The sequence below is a fragment of the Pelodiscus sinensis genome, chromosome 25 (genome assembly GCF_052426305.1).
Source record: "Pelodiscus sinensis isolate ZL-2025 chromosome 25, ASM5242630v1, whole genome shotgun sequence".
In the NCBI taxonomy this organism is placed as follows: domain Eukaryota; kingdom Metazoa; phylum Chordata; order Testudines; family Trionychidae; genus Pelodiscus; species Pelodiscus sinensis.
This window is the reverse complement of record NC_143076.1, coordinates 10,238,959-10,259,236: the sequence shown is the minus strand read 5'-3', so window position 1 is coordinate 10,259,236 and position 20,278 is coordinate 10,238,959. Positions and strand designations below refer to the sequence as shown.

The following is a 20,278-nucleotide window of genomic DNA, read 5'->3' as shown; positions in this document are numbered from 1 at the left end:
CAATTGCAATATTTAGCATCTCTATGTAGTATTTTTTCTGTCCTTAGATCTCAAAACACTTTAAAAAGCATGGGTAGGCACTATTATCCTCTGAGCCTGGGAAACTGAGGCAATGAGCGGTTAAGTTTGCTTTCAAACTGAGGTCAATTACTGACATGGGTCTTCTGACACCCTCTCTCCCCATTCAGTGCCCCACCCATTCAGCTACCCAAATACAGTAAACTTCCGATAATCCGGCACCTTTAGGACCCAGGGGGTGCCGGATTATCAGATATGCCGGACTATCAGAAGGGGGGGCTATGAGGGGTCTGGAGTGGGGTGGGAGGGGATGCCACCCCAGACCCCTCATAGCCCCCCCTTACGATAGTCTGGCTCTGCCCTAGATGTCCCTGATTCAGCTGCTGCTGGTCAGTTTCAGCAGCAGCAGAATGGGGGAAGCCTGTCCGGCTGCCCCAGCACTTCCGGGTTCCTGATGGTGCCGGACCATCAGGAGTCCCGGAGCATTGGATGCCGGACTAATGGAGTTTTACTGTAGCACAGAAGTACAAGGCATAATTATTGTTACAGGAAAGATTCCTTTGGCAGCATCCTTCAGGGTTCTGCATTCAAGACCTTTATCCTGCAGGTGGATTTTCGATTGTGTGTAAAGTAGAGATAGATGCAGGGGGAGTAGCTACCTAATGCAGAGTTTTATACTGAGTTACTTTTGTAGTTAACTAGCTGAGGCCTTGCTCTGGGAATCTCTTAGGGCTTGTCTCATGTTCTGAGCTAATTAGCTAATGTCTGTGCAGAGCCTTGAAGATGTAAAAAGCATGGCATAAATATTAAATGTTGTTGTTGTTGTTAAGTATTAATTATCTTTCTGGTTAGTATTTTTAAGGCCTCCAAAGGCCTTCAGGCACGGGTGCCTCTGTACATTGACAGTTATTAATTACCATTATTATATAAACGTTATACAGAAACATGGGGTTGAGAAATTGCTAATAGGGATAAGCCTGAATCAAAGCCCTCAAGAGCTCCAAACTTTGGAGAAATTTCATGTGTGGGTCAAACTTCTAAATTGGGCCAAACACTCCAGAACTTTGGGCGTGCTCAGCTGTGGCATTAGATCTGAATTAGTCTTATGCCGAGCGGATAAACGGATATGCAGTTGATTTTTTTATGCATTTATTTATGTGCATTTCATCTCTGTGAGGCATGTTGATGAAAAATGCTGTTTAATTACTAGGTTTACTGGCAGTCCCCGACTTACGAACGGATTACGTTTCGAACACCTGGTCATAAATCGATTTGGTCATAAGTTGGAAATACCCTTAAACGCATTGCCCACACTGTTCGAAAAACTTGATGTACAGGGTTCTCAACTCGAAAATATTATAATGGAGTTAATGGGAGGTTGGACGTAAGTACAGGTGGTCATAAGTCAGTGTGTTCGTAAGTCAGGGAGTGGCTGTATTATGATGATAACTAATATTTACACCAACTATGGTAGTAAGACTTCTGCTTGCAGCTGAAATCAGGTGCAAGGTGGTTGGCACAATTTAAATCTGCTTTCAAAACTGGAGACCTTTAATTCTTACTTAACTGATTACTTTAAGCTTTCAGTTACTGTAGGAAGCCCTAATATAGTACTAGTATATGTGCCCTTTGCCTTCCGTGTGTCCCTCTTCAATAAGCTCAGAATAGGGTGGCAACCTCCAATTTATGAGACATGAACAATAACAGCCATGCATAGTGTTATGACAGCACATTACAAGAGCTGGGCTCTAATTCTCCTGGGTCTTGCACCATGTATTATCATTTACCCCAGTGCAATGTGGGTGGAAAATACTGTTGACATTTTAATATCCCACTCTGATGGCATGTAAATGTCTGCACAAGGTACAGGGCAACAGAGAATAGGATTCTTGGTCAGAAAATGTCAATATCTGAAAATGGACATTTTAAAGCAAATTTCCACAAATTTTTCTTTTCTTCCCATTTTTCTCCAGTTCAGGACACCTGGGGTGGAATCCTGGCTCCATTGAAGTCCATGTGGATATAGCCATTGATTTCAATGGAACCCAGATTTCTCCCAAGATAGAGAAACCATTGGATACTAAGAAGCCCTTTGATCCTTTGTTGGATTTATTTCACTTTGGTGATACTTACCTTCCTTGCCACAGTTATACCTCTGAATTCAAGTGGCGAGCTGCAGGACTGTGTATCCAGTGAGGAACCTTGATGAAAGTGATTCCCTGGCACCAGCAGGAACGATTCTACGCTTTTATTTGAGCACTAACTGCTGCACATTGCCCTCTAGCCTCCATGAGACTGATGATTCCCATGGCTCTGTGTCCTTTGGCTGAGTCTTAGGGCTATTTTGGGAAACTTTCAGAACGCTCCAGGAGTGCCTTTCACCCCTGTACACATGCAGAATCTTTGGATGGGCGACAGCAGGCCTTTGTGTGCAATTAAAAACCAGAGAGCCAGAGACAGCACTCCCATGCACGGATCCCAATGAATACTGGAATTGCAACCAGGTGCGGGCCTGGAACCAAGCAGACTCTGTTTTGGGCCTCTTCGGAATCTCTATTTTGGGCATAATAACTAGAGATGGGCCTGAGCTGCAAAGCTGGGTCTGAGGATTGAGATCTGAAGTTTGTCAGTACATTATGCACATGGGAGTCAGCTGAAACCTACAGGTCTGGATAAAAATCAGAAAGGTTTTTAAACAAAAGTGGAAATTCCAGACTCCTACAGGGAGGGCTCTAAGAGAAGCAGCACGTCGTGAAATTTGGGATTAGATTAGCGTGCTCACCATTCAGATTCCTCTTTAAACACCTGCTTCTTCCATGCTGCTTACCATGAACCAAGTTTATTTGTGTTTGTGTGCATGTGTATATTGACTTGTAGTATCTGTTGTCTATTCGGTGCAGTGGGTAACCTTGGACAGTGAGCCAGACAACAGGCGATATAAGTTCTCTAAGTCCTGGGCTGGCGTAGAGAAGGGAGAATACTTGGAAGTGTTCGCTGCGTGGACTGAATGAAAAGAGGATAGTTCTGCAGCCTGCTCCACTGTAGCTGGAAGCAGGGAGGAATACATGACAGCTCCTCATATGTGACATCCTCTCTCCTGGGGGTTTGCTCCCCAGGGACCCTGCACCCTAGTTTTTTGGCTGCTGGAATAAATTAAGATTATTACTCCTGTTAGGCCAGATCCTCACTTCCCATTCATTTACTAAGGGTTTGGTCTATGAACAGGAAATGTGCTGGGGTTGAAATTCACCTTTGTGCAGAGATCAGGCACAAGGACTGAGCACTACCAAGGTTTCACTTAAAGGATAGACTTCGATGCAGCTGTGCATGAACTGAGGATCTGCCTTGAGGTGGGACTTCTCTAGATCACGGCTTTGTGCTGGCCCTTTGCCCCCGAGTGAATTTCAATCCCAGCCTGTTTGCTTCAGCGCTAACAGCCTCAGTGGGATTTTCAAAAGCACTCAGCAGTGACATAACCCTGTTCCCTCTGAAGCGGTGGTAAAACTCTATTTCGGTGGGGGCAGAATTAGGCCACCCTGAGCAATAATGCAAACGATTTCTCTTTTCTTATTGCTAAGCTGGGCCAGTACAAAAAATTACCAACAATATTTTAAAAGAAAACTGGGGTTTTGATTAAACAGAAATTTTGTGGACAGGGTTGGCTTTCTTCAATATTTTTGTGAGAAAAATGAAAAAATTCAAATAAAATTTTTGAATACCAAATTTTTTGTTCTCTTTTCATTTTTTAATGAAGATTCCCTATTTTCTGCTAAGCTCCATAGCTAAGGTTTCTGTTCTTCCCTTTGAGGCTATATCCTTTCTTCCTTCAGACCGCTTGCCCTTTTGCTGCAGTCTGAAGCTGATGTTTCATTCTCAGATGCACCCCTTTAGAAAAATGAGCTTTCCTCTTTGCTTTCCTTTTGTTTGACACTTTAGACTCTGCAGATTTATAGACTTTCCCATGTCATAAGTTCATTTTCTTCTTTTTCTTTACCTTTCACTGACTGAATTCTGAGTGAGTTTTCATTCTGCCTCCGAGCTGAGCGGATCTGCCAAGAGGAGCTGATCCATAAATCTTTCCTTCCTTCTCCTTTCTTTCCAAAACAGAATTAGCTGATTTAGCCCAGGAGGAGAAACTGTTCTGCCATTGCCGGCAGTCAAACAGTGCAATTAATTAGTGCTTACCCTTTTTTCTTCCCCCCCCCTAGTTTGCATTTGTCTGTGCCAAAGGTATGCAGCATAGATCTCATTGAGCCAAGAGAGGGAGAGGAGAAGAAAAAAAAATTGTCTGAAGTGATTTGACTGAAATGATTTTCATGATACTTTTGAAATGTGATCCAATGGAGTAGTGGTGGTATACATTGCGTCATGTCCAGTGGTCATAAGGAATTTAATCAAAACCTTTAAACAGCTGGCTGGAGCTGACTTCGGGTTGGTCTGATGAAAAGCAAGTGTTTTCAGTTCCGATGAGCACACTGGACTCAAACACCTCTGGGGAACCCAATTTGCCTTTGACATACACCTTGTGTTCATAGCTGGGGGAAGTGGATGTAGGGGTCTGAGTTATGCTGAGAAATGAGATTGCTTTGACTGGTAAAAATGCTCCTTCTGGATTGAATCCTTTGGGGGAAAGGGGATGATTTTCTTGCTGTTTTTCTTTCTATTCATGATCGGACCCCCTCCCCTGCAAATATCCTTTTGTATTCTGAGTCTTTTTGTATTTTGTTATGAATATTTGATATACCTCTAACTCGAATCTGGATTCTAGTCCTGGCCTGCTGTGGTGGCAATATGTGGCCTCTTGAACAGGTCCATTACCCTCAGTGTGGCTCATTCACTCCCCAGTGAAGTGGGCATAGTAATAGTCACTCACTCATCACACGGGGCACTGTGAGGCTTGACGGATTTCTTTTAAAAATACTTGGAAATACTCCGATTAAAAGTTCTATAGAATTTTGAAGTATTGTTATATGACAGCCCCTTGGATAAATCCACCTTAAAAACTGGCCACTTCAGGAACCGATACAACCGGACAGTCCATCAACTGGGGACAATGATATGGGAAAAGTTGATTGTCTGTATCCAACTGGAACTGTTCAGTAAGACAGAGTTACTGATTGGAAAAACAGCTGTCTCAGCTCCTTTGTATTTGAGAGTGAGCAAGTCCTGACAGTCCATAGCAGACAGAGCCATTTGCCAATATTTAATTTGTTGTGGATTATGAAATTGCTTCATTTCCACAATTACTGTGTCTGTCTAAAGAAGGATCCAAACACTTTTGAACTCTGGGATGTTCAGAATCTATGTCTGGGTTCAAATTTGAGGATGTTTGGAATCCAGAACTTGTATTTGGATCTGAATTATGCAGATGGCATCTTGATACTGAAACCTTATAAATAGTAGAGCTAGATAGAATGGGAAGGGCCTTGCATACAAAATATCCTCAACTTTTGAGGTACCTAAATTCAGATCAGTTTGTACCCTAGCTTTTTACTTTATGATTTAGAGCCTAGATCCGTGATCTATCTAGTTGGACTCGTAGGGTCTCCTGAGCCCCTCACTTACACCTGTACGGCTGGGATTTTCGGAATTGTGTGCATAACTCCTGTAGGCACCTTTCAAAACCCCATCAATGTCACTCTGCTGGCTACAATGCAGCGATTCCTGATTTACACCCGTGGAAGGGGAGACTGTGGCCCATAAACTTTGGCTCAATTTCTCTAACTGTAAAACCTTCCCTCAGGCTGTGTTGGTAGCCTCAGGTCCCCAGGACCTTTCTGAGCACTTTCTTTGCTGTGTCTTTTATCCATCCTGCCCTGCAATTGTCCTTATTCCTTCAGAACTAGGGGTGAGAAATCTAAGAAACTTTGTCGGGTACTGGAGTGAAGATGAGGCACCTTCACAGAATTATAGAGATGTAGGGCAGGACAGGACCTCAAGAGGTGATCTAGTGAGTTTAGTCCACCCCCCATGCCAAGGAAGGATTGGCTGTACCTAGGAAGACGCTGATACATGAAGCATTCATTGGGGGCAGAAACCATCTTTTTGTGCTGTGTTTGTAGAGAGCCCCACATAATGGATTCCTGGGCTATGAATGGGATCCCCTAGATGCTATGGAAATACAATTAATAAATTATTATTAATAATGGTCGCTTAAAGAGATGCTGCTGCAATTGTTAAGCTTGATATTTGTCTTACATGATTTTTACATTTCTAAATTATAAATGAATAGAAAATATCACATCCAACCAATCTAACAAGATGTTTGCTGCTTTGCACTCATGAGCAGCCCAACCCAGCACTCAAGTATAAGGGTATGTCTACACTAGCCCCCTAGTTCGAACTAGGGAGGCTAAGGTAGGCATTCCAACTTGCAAACGAAGCCCAGGATTTAAATATCCCGGGCCTTATTTGCATGTTCCCGTCCGGTCGCCATTTTTAAATCCCACTAGTCCAAACTAACTGCCCTTGGCCACACGCGGCAGTCAAACGTTAATTCGAGCTAAGTCCTTAGTTTGAATTAACTGTTACACCTCATTCCACGAGGGGTAACAGTTAATTCGAACTAAGGACTTAGTTTGAATTAACGTTTGACTGCCGCGTGTGGCTGCGGGCAGTTAGTTCGGACTAGTGGGATTTAAAAATGGCGACCAGACGGGAACATGCAAATAAAGCCCGGGATATTTAAATCCTGGGCCTCATTTGCAAGTTCGAATGCCTACATTAGCCTCCCTAGTTCGAACTAGGGGGCTAGTGTAGACATACCCTAACAGACTAGCTTTTTCCAGAGTACGCAAGTTGTCCTGTGCAAACACCAAAAGAAGAAGGTGCTGAGATCTTTTGAAAATCTACTGTCAAAACAGAATGTGTTGGGTGTTGGATGCATTGGAAAATGTGTTTCTTATTTAGGGGCTTACGTGGGGGTTAACTACTTAGAACTATGTTTCCACTTGAGGGGACTGAGAACTTGAAGATCTGGACCCATGTTCTTGTGAAATCTGGTAGACGTGCTTCCCAGCATTCATCAGTTGCCATGCAATTGCCAAATATTGTGTCTTTAGCCTCCACTCCTAACTCTACAGTAATAAGCATGCATGTACGGGCTGGTGATCAGGGTACAAGGAAAGAGATTCTCTTTTCCCCTCTGTAAATTCCTCTTACGTAAGTCGCTTTAAGAGATTTCAGTAGTCTGTTTCTCAAGAACAATCTTTTTATTCCTAGCTCTGGGAGGCGCTGTCCTAGCCCTCCCACTCTGCAGCCTAATGCGCTGCACCTGTCCTAAAGAGGAAAGCAAATGTCGCTGATTGCTCTGCTATAAAATACCTTTGCTAAGCTCCCTAGAGGCTAGTGCCTTGTAAAAAAGCTTCTCTCTCAAGGTTCCAGTCAACTGGAGCTTTTCCGAAGTTCGAGCTTGGGAGATTTATTGCTCTTTAACAATCTTGCAGTTTTTTTCTCTGCTAGGCCGTAAACACGCAGGGGGAGAAGGCAAGAGAGAGAGTATCAATTAGATGTCTTGTTGGGGCCAAAACCCAGCTGTGTGCAAGAGTAGGAAGGACCTTTCAGATTCCGAGAATAAGTTTAGTGCGTGAGCGCTGCTGCAGAGCAGGGAGGTCTAGGGCTCCCTACCAGAAAGCTGTTAATCAAGACCTCCTGAAGACGTGGGCCAGATCCATTCCCATGTTGGCACATGAACAGAAATTAGGGTGCTTTGCTTTTTCCTTTCCTAAGCCTGCTGGGAGCTGGCCCCTTGAGCCCAACTGCTAGTGGTCCTATGCATCATAGTGGGACAAAGCACAGAAGTGTCATCTAGCCACTCTGCCAAAATGCCCGTGGTCTCACCAGATATCCTTCCGTATGCCAGAGCTTCCTGCTGGAAAGGGCAAGGGTAGAGGCGGCTTCATGCAGAGGGCCTCCTCTGCTGGGGATTATTCTCGTAGGCTAATTCTAGACTGTACTTCTTTTCTGACATACCAGAGGTATCCTGGAAAAGCAATACTGTGTCCAAGGAATGCGTCCGCCTTTTCGGAAATTTTTTAGAAAAAGTGGATGCATTCTTTTGCCATCCCTGTACACCTCATTTTATGAGGAATAAGGGCTGTGTCGAAAGAGCACTTTTTCCTGAAATTTGGCACCGTGTAGATGCATTAAATTTCCGAAAAGCCTCTTTCGACAAAAAAGTGTACTGCAAATTGTGTTTCTTTTGCCGACTTACCATTGCAGTGTAGACCTAGCCTCAGTGGAGGAGGGCGTTGCAGCTTTTCTGGTTTTGCTGGCACAAAGGAGGCTGTGAGCAACTATATCGGGGTTTACAAATCACAGGCTGTGGGCGACTTCATCACCGTTTATAAATGGTCATGGCTGCCTCACAGGATGGTTCCAGTGCAGTGGGGTGAGAGTCTGCCCTCTGTTACTCTCTTGCAAACCAACTGGTGTCAGTGAATGAAGGCAGAATTCAAGACACTGGGCACCGTAAAGTGGAGAGAGATGAGTTCTACCTCAGTTTACAACTGTACAGCCACTGGTGGGTAAATCGGGGTAGAATTTGGCCCAGCAAGCTGGTGGATTTGTACATCATTGCAGTTATGAGGTGCCAAAAGAACCTTAGAAACAAAATGCATCTGTGGTTTTTTTAATATTACACCAGTTAATGGCTGTTGATAAATTCTTGCCTGGTCTCCACTTAGATTTCAGGTTTTGTTTTTTGTTTAAAACTGATTAAAGTTTTGATGTGAAGGGGAAAATAGTGGTAGAGCTCAAGGAATCTATTGCGTTTTGTAGATTACTGCAGCTACTAGAGGGTTTGAATAGCACGACAATCAGTAATATTCAGATATGATTAAATTCAGTCACCATTCTAGAAATGCTCTTTAAGGCCTGGTCTACACTAGCAGAGAAAATCAATGCAAGATATGCAACTCCAGCTATGTGAATGCCCTCAGCATTCAGTTCTACTCCAGCTATCTAATTGCCCTCAGCATTCGATTTAGCAGGCTTTTACTAGACCCACTCTATGGAACCCCGGAGGATCAATCGCCAGAGCATCAGTCCTCCGTCAAGTGGAGACATGGCCATATTACTGGCAATCCAGTGTACAATTCTAGTAAAGATCCACTAAACCACATGTTGCAGGTGCCCCCAGCGACGCTGGTGTCGTGAGGAGTAAGGAAAATCAACAGGAGTGTTTCTTCTGTCAACCTCCCGCTGTGGGGCTGACCCCGAAAGTTGATGGAAGGTATGTTGACTGCAGCTACACAATTCACATAGCTGGAGTTGCCTGTCTTGCATCGATTTTCTCTGCCAGTGTAGACCTGGCCTAAGGCTTCATCATGATCATGTAATTTTTGATGATCAAGTTCCTAAATGCTGGCTTTCATCTTTGGCTTGCTGTGCACTGCTCGCCATGTAGAGCATGACTGATTATGTCTGACACCCCTGTCCTCTAGTGCCGAGGACAATAATAGACTGTAACCCTGGTTGCATGAACAATAGGATTTTGAAAGACTAATTTATCCAGAAAGAGAGAAACTCACTGGATTGTAACACTATTTGTAATTTGATTGCTCATTCTCTGGGGCAGATTGTCAATCTCTACTCGTGCTGTTGAGAAGTTGGTCATAGACCTGTTCCCAGTGAGGTCCATGGAACAGCTTGTGAACCAGGCGCTCATCAGTATGACGAAGAGGTTCGGGTTAGTCCAGTGACAGTACTCATACCTGGCCTTTCTATAGCGCTACTTGTCTAAGATTTAAAAGGACTTGAACCCTTACCTCCCCAGGTGACTGAAGTCTGAGGTCAGGATTCCCCAGTGTTATATGGGGAAACTGAGGCACAGAAAAGTGATACAATTTGCCCAAGTTGACCCAACAAGTCAGCTGTAAAGCACTGAATAGAATCCGGGAGTCCTGACTCTATATTTCATGCACTTATCACATACACAGTCAAACATAGGCTATTTCTACACTGCAGAGAAAAGTCGGAAAAAGATACGCAAGCTGAAGTTCGCAATTTGCATGTCTTTTTCTGCTTTTTTTTCTGAAAGAGGCTTTTCTGAAATTTGGCCTGTCTACACATTGAGCCAAATTTCAGAAAAAACCTCCTCTTTCGGAACATCCCTTGTTCCTCTCACTGAGAGGAATACAGGGATGCTGAAAGAACATGTCCGCTTTTTCGGATACTTCCGAAAAAGTGAATGCGTTCCTTGGATCCCGCAGCTTTTCTGGGATATCAGAGGTATCCCGGAAAAGCTCTGCAGTCTAGACATAGCCATAGAGTCCCCACAAATTGATCCAGTTTCACTGCACATAGGCTTAAGAAGATGCCTGATTTATAGGGCTTAGGAACTGGGATACTGCTGAAGTAGACACAAGTCTGGATTGGAGCCAGAACTTCTCCTAGAATCTGGGAATGCTTGGGTTTGATGTTCCAGAATGGCTCTGCAGCCCTAAAGAGCTGAACATCTGCCTGGTTTTGAGGATACAGCCCTGATGATTCAGTCTAGGCCCATCTCTAGGGATTCGTCCCGTGTCGACAGAGATAGAGTTCCATTGGTTAAATGACTGATGAGCATAAAGTTTGGTTTGATTTTTCTCTCTCAGTGAAACTAGATGGTAAACAGAAGCACCTCGGTAGGACTAGAACTGAGCAAAGAGTTGATTTTTCAGGTTGATGGCCGAAATTAATGAACAAAAAACATTCATAATTTTGAGTTGCCTCAAACAATATTTTGTTTGCTTCAATTTTGATTTTTGGATATTTTAAAACCTTTTTTTTTTATAGAAATAGAGCTAATCACATTTCCAAATGAAATCTTGTTTTGAAATGAAAAATCAAAATGTTTCATTTTTGAAAGGGTCTAAATGCAACATTTGAGACTCTAAAAAAATCTCATTGTTTTGGCCAAAACTGTTTGCCAGATTTGATCTGAATTTGCAAATAGTTTTGGATCATCCCCAAACTACATCTTTTGACTAATAAACTACAGATCTGAACTTTTGCCATCATGACTCAATTGTATTACAGTAGTATTTATTTAGAGACAGCAACGAGGCAAATACGCAGTAAAAGACACTCGTTGCTTCAAGGATCTTACAAAGTAATTGGATGAGACAGACAAAATGGGGGTAAGCGAAGGAAACAGAAGCCCGAAGAGGGGAAAAGACTTGCTAAAGGTTACACAGACGTTAGCAGCAGAGCCAGGAATGAAAGCCATCTTTCCTGACTCCCAATTCATGATGCTGTTCCATGCTTCCACCACCACTGTAGCTCCCTTCTCTGTTTCCTCCCTCCTAGGGTCCCCATCTCTGAGGGCGTATCCTCTCATCTCTGTCATCACCCGGCAGCCTTCTGTGGTCCATCACCTCATCCCTGCAGCTACCACCTCCCGAGCGCTGTCACCACACTCCTCCTCGGCCACCAGCTCGGAGCCAGCAGCCAGCGAAACCCATGCCAGCAGCGAGTCAGAAGGGGAGCAGCCCACCCCGCGCTTGAAAAAGCCTCGCCGAAGCCGGACCATCTTCACGGAACTCCAGCTGATGGGGCTGGAGAAGAAGTTCCAAAAGCAGAAGTATCTGTCCACGCCAGACAGGTCAGAGGAATGGGATGCGGGTGTGACTGGGCTAAGCCTGGGAAAGTGGCTCAGGTTCTATCACCCTAACCCTGTGACTGTGAGTTGCAGACGCAGGCTCACGCTACAGTGCTAAAAATATCTGCGTTGGTGTTTGGACTGGAGTCTGGGCTCTAGCAAGATGGATGGCCCAAACATCTACACAGCTATTTTTGTGCTGTAGTGTAAGCCTGAATCTGTAGACCTGGGCTCTGAAACTTACTGCTGCGCAATCCTGACTGCTGTGTAGATGTACCCTTTGAGACCTAGCCATCTAGAAGGGATTTGCATACGTGATGCTCAGAAAGCAGAGGAGAGGTACGTAAAACTCTGAGCTTACAGAGAAGATAGGGCCCAGTGCAGACTCGAGTAGGTGAGTGAAGTCCCCGGGGCTCTGAGCTATACTGTCAGCAGTAAATGGTAGTGTAAACTAAGGACGTTAAATATTGATTAATTTACTACTTGATTAATTTTCATCAACTACTTGATAGGTATTTCCACATTTCTCCTTTGAAATGTACAAGAGCCCCAGTGGGGCCTCTTGTGCAGGGGCGGATATATGGCAGGGCGAGCGGGGCGGCCACCCCGGGCCCCGCGCTGCAAAAAGCCCCACGCATGCGCCATGGCAAAGGGGGGCCCCGCAAGATTATGCTGCCCTGGGCCCTGCAAAACAGTCATCTGCCCCTGCTCTTGTGTATTTCAAAGCAGAAGCACCTGCATGGAGCCCGGAGTCAGTGGGACTTCCTGCTAACTCTGGGCTGCACTCAGCATGCCAGCTTTGAAATGTACTTGTGCATTTCAAAGCGGAAGCACCCACATGGAGTCCACATGGACTCCCCACCTGACCCCAGGCTCCACGCAGCATTTGAGTGGCAGTGCTGCAAAGAGCCCAGAATCAGCTGTGCAGTGCTGCCCCTTTGAAATGCTGCATGAAACGCATTCAAAGGGGCAGTGCCACATGGAGCCCGGTGCTTGCCCCTTTGAAATGCCGCCACAGCGTTTCAAAGCGGCAGCACTGCACGGAGCCCATATTCCAGGCTCCGTGCGGCGCTACCACTTTGAAGTACCTCCTCTTCCCCCCAGCTTTGCTGCCTCTGTCTGATAGAGGTAGCAATGGGGGGGAGCAACTAGTCGACCAGCCTTTAACATCCTTAGTGTAAACCCCACATCAGGGGCCTGATTGGCCAATGGCTAGCACTGCATGCCATTGTTGACCCTCATGCAAAGTGCATGTGTGACTCCCTTAAAGAAATGTAATCTCCATTTACTCCCTGCGCTCCTTCATCAGGTACCTGCAGTGCTGCTGTTAAATACTAAAGCCTACCTCTGAAACACAGTAGCTTTTCTAAGGCGAGAAGACAGCAGCATCCTGGATATTACACCCGACTCCTCCCTAGTTTACTCTTGTCCCATTTCAAATGCATCACGACACAGCCATGCATGACCAGGGCTGTTTTGAGGGCACTTTGGCCATAAATATCACGGGCTTTTTGCCCTGAGGGTAGAGTCTATCCCATAGCATTGCTTATTGTGACTATTTTTAAAAGACACAGGACAGCTAGATCATGCTAATGAAGCAAGAGATATTTAAATCCCCGCTTCATTGACTATTTCGAATGCCTGCATTTGCATTCCTAGTTCGAACTAGGGTGCAAGTGTAGACATATCCTAAGAAGAAACTGGGAGAGCTTAGATTTAGTTCACCAAAGTCTCCGTTTATATCTGTCATCATCAGATCTGCCCCATATGCTAAGTTTGAACCACTTGCTTGTAGAGATCCTCAGACTTTTCCTCTGCTGTGGATCACTGCTAGACAGCCAGCTCACTGATTAACCAGTCAGTCAGCTCATCCTGTTACAAGAAAATACAAAACCTGAGAATAACAAAATAGAAATGACTCTTTCCGCATTGCCACATTTAAAGAGGAGCCTGGAGAATCACACTGACTGAGGAAGTGAATGAATCAGCTTGGCTAAAATCAAAATGGCATTCAAAGCATACCATGAACACAGCAGAAGTTATTTTCCCCTTGCTATAACTAGCACTGCCCATGTGCCCTGGTAGAGGGTTAACACCATCACTACCTGCCACAAAGGGCTGCAGAGTGAGGGACAGCAGCCTGCTCTCTGCTCCTGGCTCAGCCTCTCCCAGCTCACCCAGGGCACAAGGCCCTTAGCAAAGCAGCTGCCCTGCCTGCTTGCTCATGGAATCTGACCCCAGCAACAGAGACAGAAGCTATTGGCGCAGACCCCAAACTACCATTCCCAGTTCCAGAAGCTTCTGTGTGTGGGGTGCTAAATCTGCCTAGCAACAATGACCCAAACACTATTCACTCCTACCCCCCCACCGCCCAGAGGTCTCTTAAAGAGATAGTTTTGTGTTAGATACATGGGTTACATTCTCTCCTGCTTAAATCCTGGCAGTGCACCTGAGACACAATCCAAATATCTTGCCTTTCTTGTTCTGCACAGTCAAACAATGATGGGAAGTATGTACAATAGGCTTATATCAGCTGTGAGTCTGTTGTTTTTAGAATAGTGGGGAAGCCAAGGACATAATCATTATCTTTAAGTGGATGAGTTCTAATTCTGCCAGTCCTGTGAGGTTCCACTGGTATTTTGGTAGTGTTTGGAGCAACAGAAGAATTCAGACCATCTCCTCTGGGGAGCTCATTTTGTGAATTTTCCCCATCTCGTGTCTCTTCCAATTCAGTTTCCTGAAAATGAACACTTTCGTTTGGATCAAGCTCTCTTGCCAGACAGTTAAGATCAGACTCCTGGGGTCAAATCAAGTGCAGATTCATTGTCATCTTCATTCTCTCTCTGAGGCTATGTCTAGACTGCAGGCTTCTTTCGAAAGAGGCTCTTTCGAAAGCATCTTTCGAAAGATCCTCTTTCGAAAGATCGCGTCTAGACTGCAGGCGGATCTTTCGAAAGAGAAATCCGCTTTTTCGAAAGAGAGCACCCAGCGAGTCTGGATGCTCTCTTTCGAAGACGGCCTCTTTACATTGAAGAACACCTTCTTTCGAAAGAGGAACTTTCGAAAGAAGGCGTTCTTCCTCGTAAATTGAGGTTTACCGCCATCGAAAGAAAAGCCGCGTTCTTTCGAAATAATTTCGAAAGAACGCGGCTTGAGTCTGGACGCAGGGGAAGTTTTTTCGGGAAAAGGCTACTTTTCCCGAAAAAAACCCCTAAGTCTGGACACGGCCTGAGTGACCACTTCAGTGGGTTTCTGTCTAGTTCTGCCATTCACAGGAGTCTCTGACTGGTTATCTTCTGTTCATTTATGAGCAGAGATATAGCCACACAGTCTTACTATGTTCCTATGAAGAATTCAGTTGGGACCATCTCTAGATTCTGCCTGTACTTTATAAAGGGAGATATCGTCTTTTAGCTGCTCTAGTACCACATGTGCTATGGGCGCCCATCTATCTGCAAGTGTCTGCTTGCCTCTAAGACTCAGGTAGTGCACTAGAATCCTGTCTCCTGGTTCAACGGTTGACATAATTATTTTGGCAAACTGACTAACATTTTCCACAAAATGCATAAATAGCCAAATTAAGAAAAATGCTGCTTGAAAATATTTTGTAGTTTGATTTCAGGACATTTCCTTTGTTTATGATGACATGAACTTCACATTTATTAAGCTCTAACTGTTTGACTATGAGCATATACTGTGGTTACATTACTGTTGCATGACTGCCTCCATTTGCCTGACCTCCCCATCCCCATAATTTCCTGCAACTATGAAAAAGTAAATTAACAATACAAAAAGTGTAAAAATAAATAGCTGCCCAAACTATAAAAAATGTGCATATGGAATCCTACCAAGCCTGCTTCTATTTTTCATCTGATGCATCATGCTACCAAAGCACGGGTCACATTGGGCCAGATTTTCAAATACTTAGCACCCACATTGGGGACGGGTTTTCAAGTGAGTGCCATACCCATTTAAGCGTCTAAAATGGGGTCAGATTTTAAGTAGCTCCCGTAGTGACTCATATGCCATGATTTTTCGAAAGAGCTCAGGACTCATTATCTTTTGATATCTGGCCCATTTGGCATGGTTCTGTATCCCCTGAGGCTGAGGGGTTGTGCTGACTGGCTCAGCACTGCCTCGTGTAACTGGGTGAGTGACACCATCAGTCAAGCAGTCAGGGCTATTGAATTAATTAGAGGCATGAAAGTTTCTTGGCTTTCTCCATGACTGAGGCCAATGAGCAATCTCTGCTCCCATGGCTCTTGCTTTCTCTTTGTTTGTTTCCTTGGTTTCCTAGGCAATGCCAGTTATGCTAATGTACATGGAGAGAGATTGTACCTGTTACAGGTAATCAAGGTGTGACAAGATACAGATTTCCTGGCAGGAGTTCATCAAGCAGACATATTTCCCCTCCATGTGAGCTCATGAGCTAGTAATGCAGTGATAAGACCATGGATTGAGATTTGCATTCACTCTTGTGTCCTTTAACATGGTCTAAATTGAGGAGTATGGTAAGCTACTGAGTTGCATGGCTAATTAGAAGCAAAGACATTCAGATGGAGTAAAGCCTGGAGCCTGTGGGCTTGATTCTGTTCTCACAGTCTCATCCATCTAGCTTCTGCAGTACCCCAGATATTCACTACAGGCTCCTTGAACTACAAAGGGGAAAAACATGTGTGGGTTTGTTAGGGTGTTTAAATATTGGTGTGTCTGACTGTCATTATATGGCCAGTTGGATCACAACTTTTGATATGAAACTCAGTTTTGGAAACCCTGTCTTCTGAACCTCAAATGCATTTGAATGCTACTTCATGTTTGCACCTGAACCCATCTGAGTTTTGCATGGCTTCACATTGTTGCCTAACGTTGGCCCAGCTCTGCTTAGGACTTAGAATTTCTGAATCACACAAGGCCAAATTAATCCCAAATGCAGCTCCATTGCAGCACAAGGTCTAGATTTGTTCTCACTTATGAGATAAATAAAAGGATTATGTTGGATGTGAACTTTGCTTAGGTTTTATGTAGAACCTGTAGAACTTTTCTCAGGTTTTATGTAGAACTAAGTAGATTAATAGCTATAAAGGAACTGCTACAGATTTGGAGGTTGGGCCCAGATAAGTTAGAATAAGCATCTGGGCTGCCTACTGTAGCTTTTCCGAAGGCCCAACCAGCACAAACTTATTTATAAGCATTTCTAGAGTGCTCATCACTGTAATATCAGCAAATTAATAGCACTTCTGAACATAAGGGTCAAGTTGACTCCAGTTGGACAACCAAGTCTTGTCCTTCTTCACTTGCCCAACCAAACACACAGGAAGAGATGGAAATAGACCAGCTATCTTTTCATCCTCTTCTGTGTCATAACCACAAGATCATTCTTGCTTCCTTCATAAATTGGATTCTAAATTTGCACCAGGACCGTTTACACTGATTTGTAGTTCTCATCCAAACTGGAGAGAAAATCTAAGTGAGGAAAAGCCAACAGTTATCTTTTTCTGGAATTTACCTCTGTGCATTGACTCTTGATAGGACACCATCCCCAGGAATAGGCTACTGCAGTGAATTTGGATGCTACAATGCCTTTAAGTCTCTGTCTCTCTTGTCTTCTAGGCTGGACCTTGCGCAGTCACTGGGGCTGACTCAGCTCCAGGTGAAGACTTGGTACCAGAACCGTAGGATGAAGTGGAAGAAAATGGTAAGAGATCAATAGGTTCCCAGCAAGATCTCCAGTTTGATGTCAGAGACCAAGCCTGAGTGGAAGTAAACCTGGGTCTGCATTTGGCTGGCTTTGGCATAAATTCTGCCAGTGAAGCTATGCCGATTTCTACCACCTGAGGAACTGGTCCTGAATTTTGATGTTTGTTGCTGATAACTGATTCCCTGAAAGGCTCACTTAAGTGAAAGTAAAATATATATATATATATATATCTCAGAGGGGTAGCTGTTAGTCTGTAAACTCAAAAACAATGAGTGGTCCTGTGGCACTTTAGAGACTAACCAATATATATATATAGAACCATGAGCTTTCGTAGGAAAAACCTACTTCATCAGAGGGTCATGGACAGCAATGTGGATTCAAACCAAAGGGATGAAAGGGGTTTGGACAGAAATTTCTCCCTTTGCATTTTTGGCAACCCTAGCATCTTTATTGCTGATGGGAATTGTGGGTACACCTGGACCATCAGGAAACTTCAACTCAGTGAAACTAAGTCCAGTGACATCCCTGCTTCTCACTGCTAAAGCTGTCTTTAACTCTGACCCTGCCTCCACCTCTTGCTGTGCTCCTGCTCCCTGTGGTCTACCCTTTATTTCCTACATGCACTCCCAACTTCAAGCCTTTTTTTTAATGCAGTTTCTCAGTTAATATACACAAAGCCTCCTCCCTGTCCTTCAAAAAGGACATCTAGAATGCCCACCTGTCCAATACACCAGTAATGATAGGTTCTGTATTGTATTGATGGAAAGGAAAGACAGTCATGTGCACTTTGTGCCACTTAGTTCCATTCTGGCTCTGTCACTGACTCACTGCATGACCTTAGGCAAGTTGTTGCCTCTCTTTGCCTAGTTCTCCTGTGTGCAAAATGGAGATGATAGAAGTGGCAGAGCTATTTTGCTGACTCATCTTAGTAGGAAGACCTGATGGGTCTCAGTTTTCCAAAGCAGGAGTGAAAAAGGTTGAGTGTCTAAGGGAAACCAGATAGAAGAAGAAAAAACACACTTTAGAAACTCAGGCTGAGGTCTGATTGTTGTTACTTAAACTAAGAATGAAAGAAAGTCTTAATCAGAGAGCTGAATTTGGACAAGACTCTGTGTGTGTTGAGAGTTGGGTATTGAGACCACTTTACAACCTGTCTTGAACTCTGGACTCTAAATAGAGTCTGAAACATAAGTGTCTGCTGGGTTTGTGCTTGCCTCCATTTAGATTAATTAGACCTCATTTAAGTTCCACTAAGCCTATGTATAACTTAAGTTCCATTTGAGACCTGAAGGCAAATAGGAGGTCAATAGTTCCTAGACCTTCAGCCAGCCCTTTGAACAAGGGTAAATTACATCCTAATGTTACAAGTACCATCGGGAACTTGGTAGACACCGATGGTAGACACTGATGTAGTTCAGAATGGTCTAAATGCCTATTTTTGTTCCAGGTACTGAAAGGTGGACAGGAAGCTCCAACTAAGCCCAAAGGCCGCCCAAAGAAAAACTCCATCCCTACCTCAGAAGAGATTGAGGCAGAGGAAAAGATGAACAGCCAAGTTCAGAAGCAGATGTTGGAGACATCTCAGGCCCAGGAAGAGCCTGAATTGACAGAGAAGAAGACTGAAGTCTCCTTGGAGACGGGAAAGTCCCCAGAGCACACACTGGAGCCCTCCCCAGAGGAGACCACACCCTTGAGCTAAAAGAGGAAAAATAGGAGGGAAAAAAAGGAAAGATTAAAAAAAAAAAAACCTCCCAAAGACTGTGTATAAGTCAGGAGCTTGTGCACTTTGTGCCACTGGGAATTAACCAGCATGGGCAGCTGTGGAACAAAAAAACCCAATGCATAGGATGACAATCTTTCCCTTCCCAAGAGCATGTGTAAGTTCTCTGTGAAGGACAAGGGGGCCTGAGTACTTCTAAATATTCTCCAGAGGAAACAGTGTGTCTAGAAACCTGAGAGAGCCTGGAGACACAGAAAAAGCCCAGGACTCCTTTCATGCCTTGCACGGTGGTTGCGTAGTGCTTATGACCATCTGGGAAGGTTCAGTGTATTTGCTTGACTTTATTCTCACCTTTTAAGGTTGAACTAAAGGACAGAGTACTTAGTCCGGCCTCAAGGCAGTGACTGCCAAGAAAAGGGGAAATTTACAGCATGATTGCTCATTTATTTCAGCACTTATTTCTGTTAGGGATGAGCCCAAGCAAAGCAGTTTTTTTTGTCTCTTGGAGGATGCACACACCCAGGGTTTTGGTTCAGCCCATTATAAAGATACATGGTAAGACTCAGCCCCAGGTCAAAATTCAGAGTTCAGACCTCCCTGGGAGGTTTGGGGTGATCAGATCTGGGGTGTGGATCTTTACAAACTTTTATAAAGATAAGAACACTGGATAAAAATATAGCTTGAGATTACGGTTTGGATTTCAAGTTCCTCCAGAGGCTTTGGGCTGCTCAGAACTGGGATTTTTTTTGCTTCAGGTCCATTTCTAATTATTGTGGGGTTTGTATTTTTTTTTCCCAAGGAGCATTTAAATGTTTTCAGGGTTAGGGGAAAGCAATGGACTTAAGAAGTTGCTGAGGAAAGTTTGCATTTGTTTTTAAGACCTGTGTGCCAAGAACAAATATGCATCATGTTTCCTTAAGTCTTGTGGAGGGTGCATTTTGCCTGAAGGCTGCAAGAGATGTATTAAAATAACCTTTATTTTTTAATTAAAATTAAATATATAAATAAGACTCAGTGCCATTTCTCTTCTAAATCCCAGACAGAGGATTTGTCGCACTCACGTGGGCATATACACACGGCATTCAGACTGATTTCTATTAGGCCTGGCTAAGCTGTGCTACTGTTGCTGCCACCCATGTTAGTGTGACTGTCCTACTGTTATACCTGATTAGCTCTCAGTGAGCTATAGCAATGGTTCTCAAAATGCAGTCCCCAGGCTGCCTCCCAGGTGGTCCACAGCTCAAATGCACCCCCAGCTGCT

General features: G+C 44.2%; 1 protein-coding gene across 1 annotated transcript in view; it reads left to right on the top strand.

Annotated features, from left to right (window-relative positions):
- Positions 1-20,027, top strand: part of BARX2 (BARX homeobox 2) — a 47,996-nt gene extending 27,969 nt beyond the window's left edge. The window contains exons 2-4 of the mRNA XM_006111169.5: positions 11,308-11,602; positions 17,210-17,294; positions 18,745-20,027. Of these exons, the coding sequence (XP_006111231.1) occupies positions 11,308-11,602; positions 17,210-17,294; positions 18,745-18,996 (632 nt within the window). The 3' untranslated portion in view covers positions 18,997-20,027. The remainder of the gene's footprint in view (positions 1-11,307; positions 11,603-17,209; positions 17,295-18,744) is intronic.
- The last annotated feature ends 251 nt before the right edge of the window (positions 20,028-20,278 follow it).